General features: G+C 38.6%; 1 protein-coding gene across 5 annotated transcripts in view; it reads left to right on the top strand.

The window, feature by feature from the left end:
• dlg3 (discs, large homolog 3 (Drosophila)) overlaps window positions 1–25,118 on the top strand; it is an 88,947-nt gene that overhangs the window by 9,038 nt on the left and 54,791 nt on the right. Inside the window, exons 3-4 of one of the 5 annotated variants that reach the window (XM_086158656.1) lie at window positions 4,067–4,152; window positions 7,758–7,880. In XM_086158656.1, coding sequence (XP_086014782.1) covers window positions 4,067–4,152; window positions 7,758–7,880 — 209 coding nt within the window. Of the gene's footprint in view, window positions 1–4,066; window positions 4,153–7,757; window positions 7,881–15,014; window positions 15,855–25,118 lie in introns of those variants that run through there. The other 4 variants (XM_086158659.1, XM_086158660.1, XM_086158658.1 and 1 more) reach the window with 4 other exon arrangements.

Here is a 25,118-nt window from a genome sequence, read left to right as displayed (position 1 = left end):
TTTTCAGTATTTGGTTGAGAATCGTTTGCAGAGAATGACTGAAGTCTGGAATCCATGGACATCACCTAAAGCTGGGTTTCCTCCTTTGTGATGCTTTGCCAGGCCTTTACGACAGCTGTCTTCAGTTGTTTCTTTTTTGTGGATCTTTCTGCCATCAGTTTTGTCTTGAGCAAGTGCAATGCTCGATTGGGTTTAGATCTGATGATTGACTCAGCCATTGCAGAATATTCCACTTCTTTGCTTTAAAAAAACTCTTGGGTTGCTTTTGACTCTCATGAAGTCTTCTCTTTATGGTAGACTTAGATACTGATAGACCTACTTCCTGGAGAGTGTTCTTCACTTGAGTGGATGTTGTGAAGGGGTTTTTCTTCACCAGGAAAAGAGTCTGCAATCATCCACCACTGTTGTCTTCTGTGGACGTCCAGGCCTTTTTGAGTTCCCAAGCTCACCAGTGCAGTCTTTTTTTCTCATAATGGACCAAACTGTTGATTTGGCCACTCCTAACATGTCTGCTATCTCTCTGATGGATTTCTTCTTTATTTCAGCTTTAGGATCTTCTGTTTCACCTCCATTGAGAGCTCCTTTGACCGCATGTTGTGTGCTCAGAGCAACAGCGTCCAAATCAAACCCCACACCTGGAATCAACTCCAGACCTTTAGCTGTTTAATTGATGACAGGTTACCGAGGAAAGAACCCATGCAGCCTTGTTATTTTTTTGTAGCCTTCTGAGTCAAATGTCCAATTACTTTTGGTCCCTTGAAAAAGAGGCGGCTAAATATTAAAGAGGTGTAATTCCTAAACCGTTGCTCCAATATGGATGTGAATACTCTCAAATTACAGCTGAGAGTCTGCACTTTAAGCCCATATTGACTATATAATCGTATTCTGAATATGATTTCGTAAGCAGCTAAATTAACAAATCTTGCGTCACTGTCCAAATATTTCTGGGCCTAACTGTATATTGGATGTTTCTTATTGCAGGTTTGATTCACAAGAAATCTTGTTTAGGTGTCAAGCAATCCACTGAAACACAAATATTACTGGATGGGCAGATTACAGTTGGAGGTGTGTGTTTTTCTAAATATGCATAAGAACGAGCCAAAAAGAATTTAGGATAGTTCATAAGCTGGAAGAAGTGGAAAACAAAAAGAATTAATTTGCAATATCAAAAGTTGGTGGAGACCATACCGGAGTTAAAACGACCAATGAGCACCTAAAACCAAAACTAACATGCTGTTTGCAAAACTAGTGACATACAGTACATGATGTGTAATGTATGTCCTAAGCAGATGTGTTAATGCTTGTATTAGTAAACACTGATAATTAAAAAAAATAAAAAAATAACTAAAACAAAAAGTTACAAAACCAAAAACAGAAGGCCTCATATCTGGATTCATGTGGTTGACCTCAACACAATCAGAACCAGAATCAGAATTGCTTTATTTGCCAAGTAATTTTGCAACTAAAAGGAATTTGCTTTGGTTGACGGTGCTAAGCAGACTATATGTAACAGGCATTAAATAAGTGAAAAATAAAAAATGAGATCAGGGCGGTCGTGGTTGGTTTTGTGAAAGTTGGCAAGTTGTGCAAAGCCGTGCAAGGTAGTGCATTAGAGGGTTTTGGACAGTGTCACAGGGGAACCGAGGTATTATTGATGACCAACAGCTAAATTGCAGTTTTTACATCATCATTTATTTGCTAACAATTTTGTGTAGTATTTTAGTTTAATTTATGTTGTAATCATAGTTAGGACAACTAATGCCAACTAGTTTATGTAGAATATTGAGGGTTACATCTTTTGATTCCAGATTAATGTCTTTCTGGGACAACTTTGAAATTCAAAATTTACATTGCGACTCATAAATCAGGCATGTTACTGATAATAATGAATTAATTTATTTTAAACTACCAAATATCAAGTCCCAAATATGCGATATTTTCAAAATATATTTGGGACTCTTAATGGCTCAACACAACACTTGCCATGACTAGATTAGACCTCGGCCTGCAAATTGAACGCTGTCATTGGGTTTACCGTCCCCACTTTACCAAATATTCATTTTGCTTCTTGGTTTTCAGTCAGTTTGAGTGAAACAGCTGAAAGAAAATAGATGCCCTCAAGTATCAAAATAATATCAGCACTTGATCAGGGTGGTTATTTGTATTATAAAAATTCCAGCTGAAGATAACATTTTCATAGACGATAGAGCAGAACTGCAACCAAATGCCAATTTATTTTTAATGGGATGACTATTGGGGCTGAAATTTGTGCTTATTTTTTAATTCATCTAAAAAGTTCTGAGTTTAAAATGTAATGCTCAGAAATATTGCCCTTGTGTTGTATACTCCATTATACCAGTAATACATAACCGGACCAAATGATAAGCCATGAGTGAGTGTAGGGTCACAAGAGTTCGGCGTCAAGATTTTAAGATAGGGCATAAAATATTTTTCAGTATTCCTAAAAAGGCTGCCCTCCTCTCATACGTGGTCATTTCTGTTGTTTGGTATAATGACAAAGAAGATGCTCACGGTTGCCATTGTGTGTACATATATATATATATATGTGCGTGTGTGTGTCTGAGGGTGTGTATGTGCAGGTGGCCCAACATTGTTTGTGTGTATGTGTGTGTACGTACGTCCGTAAGAGTTTGTTTAAACGAGGCTCTTCTATGGACATCTGGGCAACGAGCTCCTCTGCCCACACGTTGCCTCCCTCCTACACTTTCAGACACATGGATGAGTCACATGCTCCATTCTTACACTTTTGTACTGTGACGTTCATCTCTCTGGCTCACACAGATAAAGTGTAGAACTTTCTTCAAGTCTCAGGATGCAAACTCCTGTAATGTGCCAACAAGGGATATAGGGGGAGAAGAGGGACAGTGGGCTGTGTGGGACAGCAAAATAGTCTCAGTTTATTCTCATCAGAAGGGTGGCCACTGCATAGGTGGCCGTGGGACATGAGCAAAGACTCAGTGCGCAGCAGAGTGCAGCTAGAAAAGGAAAAAAAAAAAACACAAGATCATCAGCAGAGGAATTGAAGGATATGCTGAGACATATATAGTGTCACCGCTTTGATTTAGTGGTACTTGCTTACTTCAACCATAATGTAAAAATGTGAAGAACGTTTTGAACATTTATACATTTTTCATACATTTTTCATACCTTTACACTTAGATTTTACTGACAGCTTACATATTCATGGAAGGGTTTAAAACATTGTTCTGAATCTATTCAATTTATATGTGTTACATTACGTCAACATTTGGACTAGAAGAAAGTAGTGAAACAGACAATTCATAATTTAGTTTCATACATGAACTCTATTATATATATATATTCTGATATTTAAGAAGAGACTATAAAGAATTTAACCAAATATCCTAGACTTTCAAGTTTATCTGCATTTAATCATTTTGAAATCAGTTATAGTTTCTTTCAAGGTATTCTATTAATTCCATAGCAACATACAAAACTAGCCCTTTTACGGCAGACATGCACACTATGTGGTCAAAACCTTATTCAAATAGTTCTCAGCACCCTGATGATTGTTAATAAATATTCAACAATGAAAATACATAGGACAGAATTATTGTCACACTAAATTTGATACAGATTAGTCATGACCCACTACGTCACAAGGTATCGCTCAACCATTAAACATGAAATATAAAACGAGAAATAAAATAGGATGGGAGTATCATGTTGTTAGTTTTTAAACATGAGTATGCTGTGAAATAACAGAAATGATTCATCTATGATTCAGTAGCAAATCAAAATGCAGAGAAGTGGTTAATAATGTACTTTGTCCATTTCTCTGAGGATAGTGTGGATCCTCAATTCATTACTCAGGCTGTACCTGCCAGATGAGAAGGGACCACGCAAATATGGAAATCCAGCTTCCATTTAAACAGATGACATACACCTCCACATTGACGCCTCTGAATGTATCAGAAACGTCCCATTGTGACCACAATTGATTGGTGGAATCTTAAAAACACAACACAACACTCAAGGTCCACTTAAAAGAATAAAAGCAGCTAATTATTTTTCTTTTCCTCAGACATTCAGGAGTGCTACGAGTTGACCTTGCAACTGAACATGGAACAAGGTGTCGTGAAAGAAGACGGTAAAAACGATGCCCGAGAGGTAATCCGTCTGTTTCACATTACAGTACACATATGCAAAACGTTTCACTTTGTATGTGCTTCGACACAAGCTGTTACATTTTGCCCCGGTAGTCAGCATGCCAGGTTTCACCGCTTTCAACTTTTGTTCAAAGTCTTGTGTGTCACAGAGTTCAAACTGGCGAGTGAGTGTCAGGCAGGGAAAAAGTTGGTGGCAGGAACACACGAATTGAGCAAGAAGAGAAAACGGCTTCAATAGAGCACTGATTACCATTTGCTCTCATTAAGTCAGCCTGTCCTTTAATTATAACAAGCATTTACAGTCATTTAGTTATTTTGAAGTTCTTTTCAGTGCAGAAAGAAACTACAAAAAGGGAATCAAAGAGTGATGACTAACATGTTTCAGGACGTCATCATCAAAATGTTCGTATACTGTGGATAATATGGATCTATGTTCTTAGTCACATATCTCTGATACCCCACTGATTTTCATCAGTAGGGATTTTATATAAGCTAAAGGTCAAAATATTCCTGAAATGTATCGTTCAGTAACTTCTAGAGCCCACTAGCCAAATTATCTCCAGCCTGCTACTTTAGCAGAGATTGGGAAATTCATCACATACTCGATTATCAGAGGACATGGCCATATTTTGTTACATTTTGGAAACCGTTTCTGCTAAAAAACAGTGACCTTTTCATGACCAGTAGTTCCCATTAAGGGGGTTTCACCAGTTGTATTTTGGTTAATTGCCATTCCCGGGGGGACTGATTTAGGTCAGGGCTATGGGGTGAAGATGACAAATAAGCCAGTTAAAGGTAGGGCTATGCATAGGTGTGTATTTGTCTAATATATTGATAATATATTTAATGTATTTACACATGTATTTATCCATATATTTTCTGAATATCATATGAAAATTAAAAATCACATTTATTTTTAATTGTTTCATCTGCTTTTTTGACTAAGCTGACATGTATGTTTTATCATTTTAAAGCAGTACTTAAAAATCCTACAGAAATTATCTTGAGCAGAAAATAAACTTGAAAAATTATAAAAAAAATTACACTGATAATAAGAATTAAATATTAAATGACAATCAGGAATGATCAGAAATTTAGGAACTCACACACACACACACACACACACATAGGTGTGTATTTTTCTAACTAATATATTGTTTGTAGAATTTTCTGAATATCATATGAAAATTAAAAATCACATTTACTTTTTAATTGTTTCATCTGCTTTTTTGACAAAGCTGACATGTATGTTTTTTCTTTTTAAATCTGTACTTACAAATGCTACAGAAATTATTTTGAACTGAAAATAAACTTGAAAAATTATAAAAAAAAATTACACTGATGATAAGAATTAAATGTTACATGACAATCAGGAATGATCAGAAATTTAGGAACTAACACACACACACATACACACACAAACACACATGCATGCACATATCGCCCAGTTCCACTAGCATTACCATCTCAGAGTTCGTCTTCGTAGAAAATATTGGAGACTGTAATGCATGCATCTTTTCTAAAATTATCTTATTTATGGCTCCCTGATGAACAGGTCAAATGTCATTGATTTTCTTTTGGTTCATCTGGACAACAGCTTTAGGAGGTAGCATCCCTACTTGACTGAAAATGGAACAAGGGGATTTGAAGGTGCCGATAAAATGATGAGATGTCAGTCATGTAGCTTTTCTGGCAGCTTTTAGGTTATAATATAAGTGAAAGTACTCAGTTTACCACCAGCAAGAGATAAGAACGTCAATATTCTTTCGTGCCTAACAGCTTCTCTCCACAAGTCAATCACTTAATGGCAATATGTTTTTTAACTTGCTAAGTCTGAAGTGGATTACGCACAGTCAGTTGAGCATGGGAGCTGCAATAAACACATCATTAGACAGTATTAAGGGGAGATGTTTGTGCAGGCGGCTATGGTCTCCAGTTTATCTCTGCTCTTCAACACATCTAGCATAAATGACATGATGAGTAGAAGAAATAAATCTCACATGTTTGCCATATTATGCAAAGAAGGTATCGGATATTGTATAAATACAAAGCATAATTGACGCTGTCTGAGCTTTATTGTGATGCCGTTTGCCATTCTATTAACCACCGTTTATTGTGTGCACCTTGCATGCTGATCATCTCCCTTCAGTTATTCTCGATCCCAGATACATGTGTTGTGAAATTTGCTTTTGATAATATCATGGAGTGGGAAAATATAAAAAAAAATATCAAAGGTGTCAGAAATCAGAACAGAGAAAGAGAGAGAGAGAGAGAGATGCTTAATGGACAATGAATGAGAGTCATAAGTGTTATAGCCAAGCATGGATATATGGAATATTGAATACATAAAATAAATAAACTGAAAATGATGTGGATTAAGTCATTACTGCTTTGATTGCTTCATATACAGTGTGTGAGATTAGGACTTGACAATATAGAAAAAAAAGTTTGGGGCAGCACAGTGTTATAGTGGTCTGTGCTCCTGTTTTATGGTTTTAGTATTATTCCTCTAGTGAAACTAAAAAGACTTTATTGGATTTTATTAACTTTATTGGCTGGAAGGATACTCTAATCACTGACCCTGCATCCTTGTTTGTGGTTGTGGGTCTCTAAGTATGTATTGAGTGTCAAGGGTTTGCAATGCTCTGTCACAGCAGGCAAAGAGGTACGGAACGGGTTTGGGGGGGAAAAAACAAAACAAAAACAAAACCCAGTATCATGTAATTGCATAGTGAACCCAGCCCATACAGGAGCAAAAAAGGATATGAAAAAACAATCAATTAATGATTAAAAAGAGATTAAGTTGGCTGTGGTTTGACATAAATACTATTTCTTTTGCTCATTTATGGTTTAACTGTGAACAAGTACCACACACCGCATATTGAGGGGTGTGTGTGTATAAATAAATACATTAACTTCAACTTGGGTGCAATATTGGAGAACACAGAGAGAACACAAGCATCCTGAGAGAAAACTTGAGGCTGCATCTTTGCCCTGTTGATGGCCATCTTTAAAGGCTGCCCTCTGCTGTCATTTGAGGGACATTTTTATCGAAAGCTTTGCACTGCTTTGAGTGGATCTCATGCATTGTGTAATTTGTTTGGCCAACCTTGTGTCTGATTAAAGGGCACACTTTTCATTGATGGCTCAATTGAATGCTTGTTGTACTCGTATACTGTTAAACTGTTGACAGCAGTGAAAGCTACACACTGTGTCATTATTGCTGATATTTGTTATTTTCAGCCATGCTATTAAAAATTTTAGTCAAACCAAAAACATTACATGACAGATTTGTTTTTGGATTTGGCAATAGGGAAACAACAGTGATATTTTCATAGTGTAATTTCTTAACCTATTTACCAAAAGGACAGAGCATTTAAAGTTCCAAATGTACTTGTTGACAGATTTCTGGTAGCTGCTTTTCATTACCTTTTTGCCTCATTGCCAAGCAGATCTATCGGATTCAACCCATTGTCTCTTGGCATGAAAGCAGACATAAATATTAAAGAGCATGCAAATCTATATTTTCAATTGTTTTGGAAATGAGCAAAGTGGCGTGTTCGATTTGACGCAGTTCAAATTCGATCCATCTTTCACTTTCCCCAGAGCCGAGAAGAAGAGGAGGGGATTGAGGATGTCTCTCGGGTGACTGTGACCAGCAGAAGGAGCCCTCACAAATTGGAGCGAGTGTCCGGCGTGGTGACTCGCTCACGTGTCGAGATGCCAAAGGTGAGCAGAGCGGAAACAAAGAACTTGTAATCTCCTCGGGCCTCAGAAATAGGATTCTTCACACATTTCGTTGCTTTAAGTTGACTTGTTATTAATAGGACAGACTATTAAATGTTTCATTCACTTCACTGACCTTTATTTTGGGGTTTCATTAAACCCCTCTAGTGGCTGTTGATAGAAGTAAACGTAATATTATTGAAACGTTAGCTAAGTGTTGTAACAGAAAGTTTTTTGTTTTTTGTTTTTTTTTGCGCAATGTGGGTATGTTGGGTGTGGCAAAAGCCAACAAAACTATTAGATGGTCATTTCTTATGCCCTTACCTGGGGTAAAATGTGAAAAAAGCTAATCAACTCTAATTTGTATTTACTTTTTGAGGAGTGAATAATTTAACTTATTAATAGATTGTTGTACACCCACAGGGGATCCTATCATGCATTGCTTTCCACCCACATAAACCCATGTAAGCACAGAAACTAAATTTGATAAATTGGTAATAAAAAAAGGGTTTGCATTAAATATATCTATACTACATATCTATATCTATATATATATCAGTATAAATTACTATACTGACTGAGATGTTTGATTTTCTGAGAACATTTACCAGTCAACTTTCTGATTTTGATTTTTTTTTAATTTTCTCTGCAAAAGTGACTCAACGACTCTATTTGTGGATTTTTTTTTTTTTTTTTTTTTCGATTTTCATTACGTGAAGCATCTTCTTTAGTATTTTATTTTTTTTGTTAAGTTTAGACTGGTTGTCACTGGATGGAAGAAACAAGCATTTCAAAAAGACATACAGTTACACTGCGCTTAACCGACACAGAAACATAATGTGATATAACCATCCTGTTAAAGTTGGCTAGATACAATGTTTTCTTCTGGTTAAAATCCCAATGTGCAGTCTCCTGCTGTTTATTAATTATTTCGTAATTTTCCTGTAGGGATTCTCATGTCAATTTCGGATGAAATTAAAATCAATGCATTTCGAGAGCTAAAACATGGCATGTAAGTTATGTGTTTTGTGATTATTGAGTAGGCATCACGAACATTGACCTTACAACCTCCTGTGGCCTGGTTTACTTTTGTAAAGGATGTGAATATACGCATTATGGTTCCAAGATAAAACACAGAGGTGCCTTGTTTTCCTTTTAACCATTTGTTATAATGTAATGAGAATAATGAAGTTAGGAAGATTTGGACAAAGGTCTATTTGAGATTTACCTATCCATGGTAAGTATACAACTTTATGAGAGAACTTTAGACTGTTAATTGCAGATGTTATGGGATTTTTTTATTAACTGCTTCAGCATATTTTTCTAGACTTATTAGCCGTCCATGCTATGCTAATTTGTAATATGTGTGATTAAATATGCTTACCCTAGCTAATAAATATTTTGTTCTCACCATCTATTTACTGCACTGCTAAAATCTATTCTAAATTCTAAAAAATAGAATACAGTATGTTACTTACTGTTTTTTGTGGCAAGCAGAATTTTAGAATTTTAGCAAATTACTCAATTTGGTGAGTATTTTGTTTGACTCTTTATATACTATTTCCTCACACATACAGGATTAAATAAACCACATAATGTTAAAATGAGTTTTAGATATGCTAACGCTGAGGTAGAATTTATCTTCTTGATGCCGTCAAAGACATTACCCTCTCATCCAACTTTTCCCAAGAAGACAAATTAGCTATTTCTAAAATGCTGAACTATGTCTTGAGGACAGAGAGCTTGCTCCGTAGTTGCGAAAAAGAGCACATTCCTTGTATGTCAGGATGGAGATGTCCAAGCCATTTGGCTGCATGCTGGTAAAAGTCTTATGTTCATATGCCTTCACCATTGCATCAAAGCTAGTGGCACATGGCAGCACAGTGGCCTCAGGCATGAGCTTTTTAGCTGAGCCCAGAACTTGTGGAAGTGGTGGGTGTATGGAGGCGAGAGGATCAGGAACTTGGAAGAGGTTGGAAGAATGGGGGGTGGGGACATGGGGGGTGGGGTTGCAGGCTGCACGCTCATAGATTCATCGTGGTTGTATGGTGGTATCTTCATGAGATGAAGGTGACGGACACACAGCCCAGGTTTGCTCTCACTGAGAGGAGCTGTTTTGGTTGGAGCCTGATGTGTTATTGTGTGTGTGACGCCTTCCATCACATGGAGGAGGAAGGTTCGGGGAACTGAGACAGAACAGATAAATTAAAAGAATGAAATAAGGGGAAGGTAAAGAGGGGAGTGAAGAATGAAGGCGAGATAGATGGTTCGTATTGGGAGAGACGGAGGCTGGGAGAGAGAGAGGCTGGGAGAGCATGCGACTGAGATGCAAGGGCCGGTGCAGTGCGGAGCTGGAACGGACACCCTGGGTTGCTATGGAAACCACATTCCTCCCCCGCCTGCATCCCTACAGACTGCTTTGCCTCTCTTTCCCTTTATCTCTATCTCTCTCTCTTTCTCTCTCTCACTCTTTCCCAGCCGTTTTCTCTTTCGCTTTCTCTCTCTCTCTCTCTCTCTCTCTCTCTCCCTCTCTTTCTATGTCTTCTTGATTTCCTGTCTTTTTGATTCCCCTTTTAATTTGCGCCCCCCCCTCGCTTTCTCTGGTCCACTTTTACATGCATCAAGCACAGTCCTGATGATGCAAAGTCAGCAAGCGTTGTGATTTCATATGCATCACCCAACATTGCAAGGTGGATAGGTAGTTGATTCTGCATTCCGCTACACTCACAAACACATACATGTTTTTGTTTTCTCAGCATCACTATTTTCTTCTCTCTATTTTTACTCCCCCTTCTGTTCAGCACTATGTTTCAGTAATGCCCCCTCCAGTCATCGCATTTCTGCCCACACACAAGGCACCTTAGCTCCTCTCCTCAGTCGTGGCATGTTTATTGCATTTTATCAACTGCTCTCACCTTGGTTTTGTTTCACTTCATGCCACTTAACCTCCTTCTTAAACTCCATTTCATGGCTGTCTTTTTCCCTGCTCTTGTATCTCTGTGTATGCTCAGACTAGACAATGGTAGACAGTTTTCACCGTCTTGTATTCCTGTTTAGACTCTCTCATTTACCGTCATACCAACGCTTTCTTATTTGTGTGAGTTTCTCTGTCAGTTGATGCTGATGTTTTTGGTATTGGCGGTGGAGCATCCTGTTCACTGCTATTAATAGGAGCCTTTGCTATGTAGCTTTTGATCACTGGGGGAGCAATATAGGAGGTCCCTGCAAATGTGGTTTTCAGTGTCCCTCCAACTCCATCTTTTGTCTTGCATTGACTTGCTTTCTATTCCTGTTTCTGCACCATGATGTTTTGTTGTGCTTCAAAAATCCATCTGTGTTCATTATACAGCTGACTCCTTTAAGCATCTTCCATTTTTGTGGCAAAAAGTAGTTTGGTCTCAGTTGTAATTATGCCAGAGAGAGACGCCTAAGTATTGCCTCCTTTCCCCCCTTATGCAGTTAGTTAAGGATACACTCGAGCAGCTTAGTACATGTTGATATGGACCTGCCACTTTAAGACTCCCTCACTACCGTCTGCCCTTATATGGTCTTACATCCGGTCAGGTGACGAAGGAGTAGCCACATAACTTCTCTGAGAAATGCCAAGAAATGACTCAATACATGTTCTGTGCAGTGGTTGGGGGTTGCGATGCTCAATATTATTGTGTGTGTGTGAGTGTGTGTGTGTGTGTGTGTGTGTGTGTGTGTGTGTGTGTGTGTGTGTGTGTGTGTGTGTGTGTGCGTGCACAGGCATGTGTCTTTGTGTGTGCTTGTTCAGGTTGTCCAGGTGGGTTTATGTAATAAGGACAGTGCAGGTTGATGCTGAGCTGATAGTGTTGAGGGTGCTGATGTGCTGGAATGCAGACAGAAGAGAAACATTGGATTTGTAAAAGAACAGTATTTTTCCATTCATGACATAAATTAGCGTGCAGCGATGGAGCATCAGAGGTCTCTGGTTTTTATACAGCTGATAAATCACATCCCATAATCTTTGACACATAGTATTCAGACAACGGGACAGCTGTACCTGCAGAGCTTCAGAGTAACTTACTGGTATCTCTGGTACCTCATAATTCTACAGGCATTAGCTAATGAATTAGGCACATATAAATCAACCAGCAGCATAGCACATGCATTGTTAATGTGTATAATAAATACACATTATAATACTATATGAAATAATAAGTGAATGGTGCTTTATCACTGATTAAACTACTCTGATTTCAACCAGCTCTGTAATTATGCTATTGCAAGTTACTCGACAATACTGGTAATATAAGTTAATCACAATTTTTATCCTCTCCCCACATCTTTATTTCTTTTTCTTGTATAAGATATTGAATTTTGTATTCACTGCACTGACTGAAAACATCAGACCATTACTGTTTTTCATTTATAGTGATATTCATTAATGCTAGTTACATTTTTACCCACATTTTTGATTTGTATGTCTATTGGCAGAATGACTCAAAATATACTAGCCAATTTTACAGTGTATAGAAAAAGCAGTTCAGTGTTGTACCACATCAACAAAAGTGATATAATTACAAATGACTATGTGTCTACTTTAGAGATTTGACAATAATATTTGCACTGTTACATTTGCTGAAACCCATTTGTCAGTAAATCAGGATATTTGGAGAAAATTCGGTGTACGTTTTGTTTGGAAATGTTATTATACCTACGATGAATTGGCTGACTCTAAAACCACCTAACCTAATTTAAAGTGTCTTAAAGTTGTTTTATGTAACATAAGGGTAAATTTCCCCTTGAGATAGTAGATATGTTTAGACGTCACATATATGTGTTGCTTTGTCAAATCTTGACCACCAAAATGAGAACAATCTCTGTCTCTCAAGCTTACCTTTGGCTTTACCTTTTATGACCTGCAACAAATATCATTTTTTGCTCTCCAAATCTCCGAGCTGCACCCAGTAGTATTATTAGTGTAATTTGATGGGGATGGATTGTAAAGAAGAAAGTGTGAGCCCAAGACAGTTGGTTGCAACATGTACTTGTGTGATGTGTGATGTGATCAATATGCTCACGTTGTCCTTTTAAACCGCTGCCTCAAAGCGCTACCTCACCACTATGATTGGCTTTGGTGGGGATTGTGGAAGCATCCTGCAATGTAACATGAGGCTTTAACTGGCTTCTAATCTGGTTGGAAATGCCCAAGTTTCCCCCCTGAATTTCACTTTCTACTCAGAAAATCTCTAGAATTTCATTAAAAGGAAGTGAGTTACTGTTGCATGTAATTAAGTGTGGCTTAGCCTGCTGTGTATGCCTCCTGGTACGACTGCAACAGAATGTAGTGTGGCCTCTCCCTAAAATGCTTCTCAGTTTAGCAGGGGGGTTGCAGTCATACACATTGCGATGTATCTAATTCACTGGCTGTATTCCTCGGATTTTAATCAAAACACAGAAGAGGTTGCAGGTTTTTGTGTGTGAACCCTACTATGTGTGCAAATATTTTCACTCCCCCATGCAGACACACCCAGCTCTGTTCCCGTCACATTTCATTAATAATGTATATATGCAGGGCTTTAATGGCGACAGTGAAACGTTTCCTCACAGCTCACTAAAAATATATATATCTTCACCCTCACTGTCAAAATATTTTCTACCCAGATGTGGATCTGCAAATTCACAAGCATGTGAAAAGCTTCACGGGCAGTTCAGATAGTATTACTTTGCTGGAAAATATAACCACAGTTTGCATGAAAGCCGTATAGTCTCTCTTTCTCCAAACACATTCTCACTCTCGATCTCTCCGTCCACCCACTCGAAAGCCTAAGCGTGTAATCTTGTCAACACGTGTTGATGTCATCATTGTGGAAATAAAATATCTCCCCTATGGTTCTAAAATTAGGCTTTAAGAGTTCGGTCATTTTCACATGTTTTATTTTGACTCATTCCGGGATACAGGCAAGATTTAAAGAATGAAATAAAAGAAGTTAATCAGCATTGGTGCAGCTTGTTGGTAGTAGATGAGGGGGGGGATACAGAATGATGTAGAGTAATGCAGTATGATTCAACGCTATCCTCAGATGAGAAGCATGTCTGGTGATCCTCAGGAGAAAAGGGATTTTTATCGACTGCACCTGCTCCATTAAGAGATTATTTGCACTGTGACACAATCACAAGCTCTAGAAAGCTGTTAAGTCTAAGCTGAACTCGAGATGACCATGGAGGTGACCAGTGACCAGTCGGAGGGACAGGGGTGCTCACTGTGAGTGGGATTTTGGCTGCATTGGTCCGGTGAAAAACGTGGCTTAGATCTAGCAGTCGGTGGATCGGGATTTAGGGCCCTGCGCTGACAAATTCAAGCCGAATGTAATATTTTCGTCATAAAATGCAGAGCTATAAGTGAAATAAAAGTATCTGTTGTACCTTGCCACTATATGTGAGGTGGTAGCTTTTCACTTAAGGCAGGCAACAGGGAGGTTTAGGTGTTGCGGCTCCTTTAAGAGAAGCCACTGAAGCGCTCAGTGCTGTTGGTGCTGCTGCTGATGGCAGGGCTGCCAGTTGATTGGCTGTGGCTGTCAGAGCTGAGGTGCTAGAGGGATGCTGCTACAGATCTCTCTGTCCTCCTCCTCCCTACCAATCTCTCTCTCTCTCTTTCTCTTTATCTCTCTCTCCCTCTCCCTCTCCCTCTCTCTCTCTCTCTCCCTCTCTCTTGCTCACTTGCATCCTTTCTGAATATTCCACATCTAGGGCAAGCTGGCTGAGAGGCGATCCAGTGCTCAGCTCCTCTCTGCAGGCTGAGAAAAGAGAGATAAAGGCAACGCTTTTCATTGCAGGAGGAAAAACGAGAGATTTTGACACAACGGGAAGATACCAAGAATTAAAAGAGGAAGATTTTCATCCGAGGATATTTATTTATACGTATTGTTTGTATATCTATATATATTTGTACACACGCATATAGATATTTATATATATATATCTATAATATATAGATATATATATACGTTTATCCTTGTACATACCTGTATTTGTGCTCGTCTGTTTATATTAATATTTTTCTATGTATTTGTGTGTATAAATATATATGATATATAAGCAAAAATTTTGATATATATATATATATATAACTGTATATATACATATATATAAACCTCTCTCTCTATATGTATATTTATATCTATATATAGATATAGATATAGATATAGACATTGATATAGATATAGACATAGATATAGATAGATGAAGTTATATGCGCATCACTGTGAGCCAAGAGAAGCAAGAGGAAATTTCTATCGTCAGGGCTGGTCTCTGAGTCTGTGGTCATATAGAATATTTTGAATATTTCCTTTGATCTTCTACGTCAAGAGGACAAAGACTACGTGCCCATTTTGTATTTTTGTTTTCCTGTTGCTACATCCCATTCCTCTCGATCCATTTTCCACATTCAAGAGGAATAAAACAGGAGAGCGACCGGATTTGTCAACAAGGGGAAATCTGTAAAAACTGCTGTGATTAGTGTTATTTCCGTCGGCATTTGAGCTCTGCGAGGCGATCACAGCGTGCTGTGTGAGATCTGAGGAGGCAGCAGAGACAGAGTGCCACGCCGCTCAGCTCAGTGTCAGCCCAGCCAGCACAGCCAGCATGCACAAACACCACCACTGCTGCAAGTGCCCAGAATGTTATGAGGTGACCCGTATGGCAGCCCTGCGTAGAATGGATGCCCCATCTTATGGAGGAGACTGGCAAGCAGAGCCCTATGGATACCCACCAGGGTACGGAGGAGGCCAGACCTTACCTGCTCCAGCCTCAGGGGGAGGTGGAAGCATGGGAGGAGGAGGGGGTACATTGGGGAGAAGTAAGGGCAAGCTTATTTCTGGTGGGGGCCCTGGAGGCCCTAATCCAAAGGGCCAGTCCAAAGGTGGGCCCAAAGTAAATGGCAACAACTCCAGTGGACAAGGAGGATGGTGGCCTGAGTGCACCTGTACCAATCGGGAGTGGTATGACCAGGTAGGATATCTTCCTCTCTTCCAGGGGTTAGACAGCTTTGGACAGAGGGATCTGGCTGTGTGTGTGTGTGTGTGTGTGTGTGTGTGGGGGGGGGGGGGGGGGGGGGTCTGATAATTTGTTGAATCTGTCATTTTATGGGAAGACTCGAATTGTGCATCTGTGGTCTCTCTATTGGACACAGCAGAGGAGGGAAAACAGAACAGGACTGATCCAGTTACACTGCACTGAAATGATCAGCATGTTTTTGGTTGTTTATGCAGATGACGAATGCTTATAGATTTAACACACCTAGTGTATGTCGTCAAAGGCTTGTGCTGATACAGGTCCCACAGGCCAAAAATGGTGCATTTCCATTCATCAAAGCACCACTACTACATAGGTCTCTCGTAAGGCAGTAACTCGAGCGATGCTAACTGACTTCTAATATACGTCGAAATTTACAGCAGATATCAAGTCGTTGACGGGCTTTTGTCTCATTAGGTCCGTGCAGAAGAAGAGATTACGGATCTGTTAAGTGATCTGTTAGGAGTTCAATTCTTATTTATCGCCTCCATTTTATAGCAAGCCATTTTGTGAGAAAGAATCAGAATATAATGAACGTGTCGTCAGAAAAATTGAGATTCAGCAATAATCAGTCTGAGTGTCGCCTGTCACACTCCACCGTGTGAATGAAACCGCCACTTTAAATGCACCCATTTTGTATCTACAGTTTATTCACATGGATTTATAAATTTGTTGTTGTCGGGGAAAAGGTTAGAACAGCTTCTGAAGAACAGTCTAATTAAACAAGGTGCACGTATGAGAGCATGAGAGAGAGCTTAGGTGGGGGAAGGGTAGATTGTTGAGCATGAGATTCAAGGACCGAATCTTGCTATGCATGACTATGTGCCTATGTAGTTTTGTATTTTGCAGCAAGAGGAGCTGCTGCGTAGTTTATACATATTCTGTGGACATCTGATCACACACAGTGTGTGCATCCAAGGTAAAAGAAAGTGAGAAGAAGCACAGCGGTAAAATGGAGGCTGGGTTTTCAATGGCAGAGAGGAAAAGAGCCCCCTGAGTTGAGCCCACATATGATCTGCAATCTGGATGATATGACTACAGCCTGAGAGGTTTTAGGAGAGAAAAAGAGACTGACAGTCTTTGGTTTCTTGCTGCATTGAAAATCTATAACAAACCCTCTCTTATCAGCTGTCCTCAGACCAGGCTTTCGTTTCATGTTTCACACATTTATCCCAGCATGTGGTTATGTAAGATTTTTTTCCAGTCTCATCTGCTTTACTACCAAATTATATATTACTTTTTTTTTTTTGCAGCATATCTACTAAATACTCAACGGAAAGTATGTTTGCTGAAAAAAAAAATCATGATTCATGAAAGGGGTTCTGTGTTGTTGAAACTGAACACTTAGTAGATAAACAGCTGATAATATCCTCCTACATGGCCAAATATGTTTGACTCTTGACTCTTGTAGTGCTGTATTATGTGATGTGTGTGTGCCACACATCAACTCCAAAGAGAAAATATAAATCCAACCTGGTGTATGTGGCTTTTGTCCAGCAGTATCTACATGCACCGTGTACAGTGGAATAAAAAAAAAAAGAGATGGAATCGCAGAGAACGAATCACTGACAATGGTGGGGCTAAAAAGGCAGCAGTCAGAGGGGTGAAAATGCTATGGTTGAAAAAGAGAGAAATAAGCCAATAAAGGCAGGCAGTGGGCCTGGCGAGGGGGGATGGGGTTATGTAAGAGGAGGCAGTTGGTGGTGCTGTCAGAGAGAGAAAGACAGAGAAGCCCAGACACTGTGGACAAGCATCTGTCCCTCCATCTCCTCACACAGACATGAGAATGACCAGTGTGCGTTCCCCCTCCCATGAGCATGCTCTAGCTCACTATGGAAGAAGATGCACGCCCACCACCCCCACCCTACGAGCTCTCCTCATCACCATTGCTCATCCTTGGGTGGAAAATGTGAGCTACCCCTCCCCCACTACCTATACGCCGCCAGAGAGCAGGGCAGAAATCATACACGCCCAACCACATGCGTCTATTACATTATAGCCCGTTAAAGTGCGTACTGTTGCTAACACGGAAAAATCCAGTAGCATTGTTTCAGATATGTTCGAGATGGATTTTAATCGCCGGATCCTTGACATTTTAAATGGCTCCTGCAGCCATGAACACCTCATGTATGTCTCATGAAGTCATTAGACAAGAGTAGACATAGAAATGCCACATTAATTTTTATCCCAGCCATCTATGTAAAAAAAAAAAAATCACCGTGCAACATTTGTCAGTAGCTTGCTTGGTTAATTATGGATGATTCCAGTTGGGAATACGATAACGTTCTTTAAAATGAGAGCTTTTGAATTTAAATCTGAGAAAAGTAGAGACCCCAGTCTGCTGGGAGCTTCAGTCAGAAATCTCCCTCTTCCCCCTGCGGGCTTCAATCTGTCTTTGTGTGTTCCTCAGCTCTGTGTCTATGATTATCTTTAAACATTAATTGGATTTTACTTTATTTATCACCATCAAGATTTTGTCCAAAATGCCTTGCCAGATTGATTTTGACGAGAGACCCCGTGCAGTGGCAGTTTTAGATTAATGCACAGGCACAGTGGGCGTTCCATGGCGAAAAGTCTCAAAGGTGATTACTACACGAGAGCCTTCGGGCCTTGATCGGAAATGTTTCAGCTCGTTTCTGTGTTGTAATTTAGCCCAGTGTGCATATGTGCGTCTTTTACAGTCACATTGATTTATGTGTCATTAGTTTATACATTTGTCTGATAAGATTTTGTTCAGAAAGATTTGATTTGCCATTCCTGTAACAGCAGCCCAGGGTATTAACGGATGGAATTTACATGTGCTCCATGTCCAAATGTCTTGAGCTGGATCCCCTACTGTGATCTTGAAAGGCTCCCACTAAAATCTGAAATATTCTCATCAGATCAAGAGAGATTTATCTATGAGCTTGTCTCAGACAAAAGAAGGAAGAAATATGTGATCTGAATGAAACCATGCTCAGCACATCTATAAATTTCCTTTAAAAATATTGTATGCATGCCAAGTTTGTTGACAGTTTCATTACACGAGCAAATGCAGCATTTCTTGTCACTACATGGAGTCATCCTGTTGTGACATATAATAATTTAATATTGTTTTTTAAATGCAGGGAGAAAAATACAGGGAGATATTGCTGATGTTGTTCTCTAATAAACACATCATCTGCACCACAAATATTGGGGTTTATATTCGATGATGGCCAGTAGAAAAAGGAAACCAAATGGGAAGGAATGTTAGAGAAATGTAATTTCTTGGGGTGTTCAGACCGGGAGATTCAAGATGTAGTGTCTAATTTTCATGATCAGACCCAGAAATCAAGAGCAGAGTGAAAGTTCCCCAGCAGGTGTCAAGACTCGGATTGTGGACGACATTATATGTTCCAGAAATAGGATTCTTAAAGGTTTAGAAATAACCATAATTGTAAGATAAGTTGTGGAGTCAAAGTACAGCAGTGTGTATTAGCTGAGATTTGGAGCTTCAACCACTTTTGCTCAAGAGGACCACACATTCCTCCATCTTAAATGAAAAATAAATTAAAGAGACTTCCTAAAGATATCAGACTATGAGCAGTAAAGTAAAGGATGCCATTTTAAACAGAAAGGTAAGCATTTTCTTACCTCTTTAATATACCTTCCAAAACTTTACCACACATTGATTATGCTTTTGGGCTATTGTGTGTTGACTTGACTTAATGAAATTGTCAAGACGATAATTTCGTTTTTAGCCTTGCAGCTTAGTTGGGTTACTCCTATTATCCCCTTTTTTCTGTATATTTAACCTAAAATCAGATATTTTTGTTGCTTAAAGCAAATTAACCTCTGTCCAGTCCAAACACAATGTGTGTCTTGTTTGAAACCAGGTTTAACCTTGCTACCTATGCAATTAATATGTAGCAAAAAATATATATTGTCACTTATTGTCAACACACAACATACAGTGAAGTAAAACTTAAATGCACTTGAAATATTGCACTGCTGAAACAATGCAACCATATATGACTTTAAGCCTCTAAAAAATGTGGTTGGCATTATTCATATGTCCATATAGTTCATGGCGGAACACAGGGGTTACTTGTTAAAAGCTAGTTACAGCATTTTCTGTCATGGGTCATATTTTCTCAGGTGGTTAGACCAGGATAAATTAAAAAGAAACCTCAATTAATGACTTGAGTCCAGTACTCAGCAAGAAGGCCATGAAATGTAATATCGGTGGAATAGTAGCGCACAGCGAAGACTAAAGATTCTTAAAGTACTTGTTTTTGGTGCTGACAGGCTCATAATGCTATTATCAGTGTTTGACAATATCATGGATTGAATCCTCGGGGAAATAGATGTGTCTTACAAGTCTGTCTTCTGTCCTTGCATGGAGTACATATCCATGCTGCTCACTCTGAGGCAATTACTCCACATTTTGGAGTATGGGAATATCTCTGATTTCTCTGCACTGCCTATTAAGTCATTCTTATCTCACTGTGATTTGGTCTGTAATGATATACTGGTCAACACATCTTACTTTATTCGCCTTTCCTCACTCTGATTTTTTTTTTTTTTTTAAGGTTAATGGTTTGGACTGAGTATCTTAATCCATCTGTAAGTTAATGGTTAGGTCTCAGCATGTCATTTCCCCCAAAATGTCACCTGCAAAAGCTTATCCAGGTGTTGAGTGTGAGTACAGTTCTAAAAATGTGCAAGAATGTTTTTTTTTTCTTCATCAGTAATTGACATTATAGTGTTTCTTATAGTGAAACTCTAAACTTACAGTTCAGTCGGCCTGCCAATACAAAAGATCACCCAGTGCAAGATTTCCGAGCAAGATTGATCTGACATGCATATGTCACTTTTGTCAGACAATGGTATTGACAATCTGATCGTGTCACTGGCAAAAAAAAAAATAAGTTAAAAAGGAATTCATTATGAAGCACTACCGAAAAATGTGTATGTTTTGCCCACGTTGGGAATAGTGGGCTGACTGGATCATACCTGGTTTCTATCAATCATTCCAAAATATACACCAATCAAAATGTCTAGAAATAACAGTAACCAATATTACTCTGTGACAACCTTAAAGAGAAGCAAACAGGAATATTGCATTTGAAACTTGAAATATGTTCGTACTGTTACTTGACCTTTTTATTTAACTAAACAATGAGTTGTTTGATTAGAATTTATAATGTCAGAAAAAGAAAATTTTGATCTATATTTTGTGTTGTATCAATAATATAAGATTTTGATGGCCTCAAAATTCTTGCTGCAATCCAATATCAAAGCTTGAGCTCTACTTTACTTTGTGACATCAATACTGATTTTTACTCTCACATTTTGCTGCAGTTTTAAAGTATTTCAGTACAGCAAGCATGCATGGTGCAAATACCCCCCCCCCCCCCCCCCCCGCAGTTTATTTAAGTTGAGTTATTCTTGTAAGAACGTGGAACCCAAGTAAGTGGATTTTAGGAAAATGCTGCTCTTGCACTTGTTACGTCTGCTTGTCTCAGCAAAGAAAAATATCAGGCAATATACCCATGTTCAAGGTCCTTTATCTATGATCTAAACCAGCTCAGACATATTTCAGGTATGAATATATTCCAGCTTTTGCTCAAGAAATTAAAACATTTAACCATTTTTTGTCTGAAAAACAAGTCAATATATATTTAATTGTAGTTTTTAAAATAAGTCCTTAAACAAAATATAAGTCCATTTCACTTACAGTGTATGTAGAGGTCCGTAATTTTTTTCATAGGTACTTTTCAATAGTGTAAGCAGTGTATCAAATACTTGTTCTCCCCACTGTACATAAAAGCTCAGTGTTGTCTCATGTACTGATATTTGGTCAAGCCAAGAAGTCACTTCAACTCATGTTTTTATTAAAAAAAATTGCAAAAAACAATATTCAACACTAATCTGTGAATTTCTCAATCATCCAGGTCATGATAAGTCAGTGATAAATCCTTGGCTTGTGGTAACTGGACTTGCCTCTCATTTAGGAAAGACTTCAAGAAATTAACATATTTATCAAGGGGAGATTTTTTCAGTAAGTCAAAATAATACTTGAAAATGGTATTTCAGTATTTTGAGCTTCAGAGAGCTCATTGTACTAATCTAATCTAATCTATGAATTCTGTGTGGTGGGCACACACTCATGCCCAACACAGACCTTTACCTAAAAACTAAATGTTGTATACCCCTGAGGATTTTAGGGCAAGGAGAGGATAGGGAATTGTAGGGAATGCAAGGCAGACACAATGGCCTACAATATTTATGTGCACTTTGACAAAGGTTTGCTTTTATACACACCGTAAGAAGCAGCCGGTGACCGAACGCATGCGAAAAATCAGACTGACGTCAGTACGCTTAGGAGACTGATTACCAAGCTGCCATTACTGGAGCTGAAGAGCTTGATCTGTGATTTGGAGCTGTTGAAGCTGAGACCCTAGACCTTGGCTGTGTTTCACTCCCACATTTCACCCCACTTTGTGATATTGTTGCTCTTTACCTTCGCCGTCACAATTCTGCTTTTATTGTATTAGCATAGAGGTCGGCTGTGAAATACAGGATTCGGGGGAAAGTGTTGTGTGCCAACGCAGTTTTCTGCTCAAGTGATTTACTCTTTTTTTGCAGCCATGTGAGGTGTGCATATCAGCATTTGTGCAGCGTTACAGGTGCAGTTGTGTGACTGTGCAGATCCTGTGTGTGGAGGTGATTGTCCCGCTGGATGCCGAGGCCTGTATTGCCCCTGTGATCCATATGGTTATCGTCAGAGGCCCTGCCAGCACTCAGCTCCATATCTGCTCCCCTGTTCCCCTCCTTGGCTCTCGCTGACAGCCAGAGGAGAAAGTGTGAGAAGAAAGGAGAAGGGATGAATATGCGGTTTGTTTGTTTGCGTGTTTGCTTCTCTTTGTTTTATTTAGGGTTTTTTTGCTGATCACAGTAGTGACTGGCCTAGAAATGTGACTGCACTGTACGTGGCAGAGTCTGCTTTCTAGTCGATGGAAGCGTCAGATTTTTAGAGAGAGAGAAATGTGAGCGATCGGGTGTCTTTAATTGTATATTAAGACATAAATATTCTTATCATATAATACACACACATACATTACATACATGCATATATATTTGTATATATGTATTCCATCTTATTGAGGCTATGGCTGTAATGATACAGTGAATTTCCGATCCAGTTGGCTGCACAAAAGTAAAAATAAAAAAGCCATCTGGATCGGTCATTTGCAGTCTGTCCCACAGAATTTAAGTTTTGAAGGTGACTTGTTATAGTACAGTTTTACAGGCATTGCAAATTAACTGGTTACATTACATTTCACAAACTACGAACATTAACAAAGTAGTTTTTCTGAAAGGGTAAAACACTTTTCACACTATGAAATGACTATGCTGTGCTTGTGACTTTGTGTGTACAAGTGTTATAGGCTTGTCTACATTTAGATCCAATAGCTGTTCATGTAAATATGATGTTATTGCAGGTTCATCAACAAACACAACCTGCATATTAACAAGCACAAATACAACCCTCACACTAAAACTGAGATTAACTGTGGCCTTCTGAGCCTACAAACTTGTATGTACGAATAATGATTCATAAACAGTCTTTTCTGCAATCTCCGTTCCTTATGGCACCTTCAAAAATACATATAAAATTGTTGCCTCCTGGTGTATCAAGCTAGTATGTCATAACAAACATAAAGGCTATTGTTGTGCTGCTGCTCTGCATGCTACTAAAAGAAGCTGCTTATTTGAAAGTGTAACTCAGTAATGGATTGCGTGTGTTATAAAAGAAGTACATTACCCAATGCCCAGCACAATATATTTCACAAGGACAGTATTGAGATGTTGTTGCACAAGTAATGTGTTCAGTTCTTTTTTTCCAGAGTAGTTGAGAAACTTTTGTTTTTGCACATATTTACACATTTTTTGGATTGTACTTTATACATTTACATTTCAGAGTTATTTCTAATTTATTTTTTACTTGTATTTTTAGCTTGTCACTCTCTCGTATGTCTTGCTGCTGCTGCTGCTGCTAAACAATTTCCCAAGCATGGGATCATAAAAGTACATCTCATCTCATCTCATCTAATCCCATTTTATCTTTTGGTTTTACTGTTTTTCCTTCGAACCATCGAGTGAACAGTAATGTTAAGAGTAAATAACAGATTTTTCTATGAAAACTGAGAAACCTGCCATCCTCCTTTTTTTGTGTTTATGGTCACAATTTAATCCACATGATATTACAATAATGATTTTTACTCATAAGTCTGTGCAGCCATTTGATAAATGTTACTAAAAACGTTACACATTTGATGGGCTACAGATACAAGCGATTCGGATGCCATGCTTTCTAGGTTAGTTTTAGCAAAAAAGTGCTAGTGTTCTCAGCAAGGTACATCAGCTTCATCACCCACATGCTACCATGGAATATGTGGATATCACAATCAATATCAGTGAAGAGCACATCCCTATGCCTTGCGACTCCTCTTCATTTCTGTGGGGGTGTGTGGGTGCTTTCAACGGTGCTTGTGCTTTTATTGCTTTTATTCAACTATTATATCAGCTGTTATTTTGGTAACATCATTCCATGGTACACAAGTCCAGTTATTGAACTAAAGAACAACCAAAGAACATATCAGAAGCAAACAGAAAAAAATATATTGAGTGGTGTCTTGCTGTTAGGTGTATCCTAGCTGTTCATTATCAAGTTAATTAAATATGACAGTATAGTTTACATATTGGAGCTGAATTGGATCATCCTATCAAGAAAATTAGATAATGTCCCCAGGAATCCAAGAGGGTGCAGTAAGCTTTTGATTTTCATAAAGAATGGAATTGGAGACATTTATTCAGGGCTTTGACACTAAACCGTCAGGTAACAAGATGAGGTTTTAGAAACCAAATAAAATTGAATAATGATTACAATTTGCTTATTCTACCCACACTGGCTTCAAGCAATTGTACAGTTCAGTTTTAAAAAACTAAACTTTGCATGTGAGAGGCAGACCCATTAGTCGCCTACATGTGTTTAAAACATTTGCAGAATAAAAACCACCCCCGGGGGTCATTGAGGTCTCTGGCCCCTTTTGTTTGCTTTTGTTTGTTTCTGCCTTTTGTCCATCTTGTTAACAGTCCTTTTCCCATGATTTACCCTCATCTCTTGTTTTTTTTTGGCTTCAGAACATGTCCGGTAAGGATAACTTATGTTTA

The sequence above is a fragment of the Fistularia commersonii genome, chromosome 13 (genome assembly GCF_037954325.1).
Source record: "Fistularia commersonii isolate RoL2024-O1a breed Wild chromosome 13, RoL_Fcom_v1.0, whole genome shotgun sequence".
Taxonomy (NCBI): domain Eukaryota; kingdom Metazoa; phylum Chordata; class Actinopteri; order Syngnathiformes; family Fistulariidae; genus Fistularia; species Fistularia commersonii.
The sequence above is the reverse complement of the archived record's forward strand: the minus strand, read 5'-3'. Positions and strand labels throughout refer to the sequence as shown.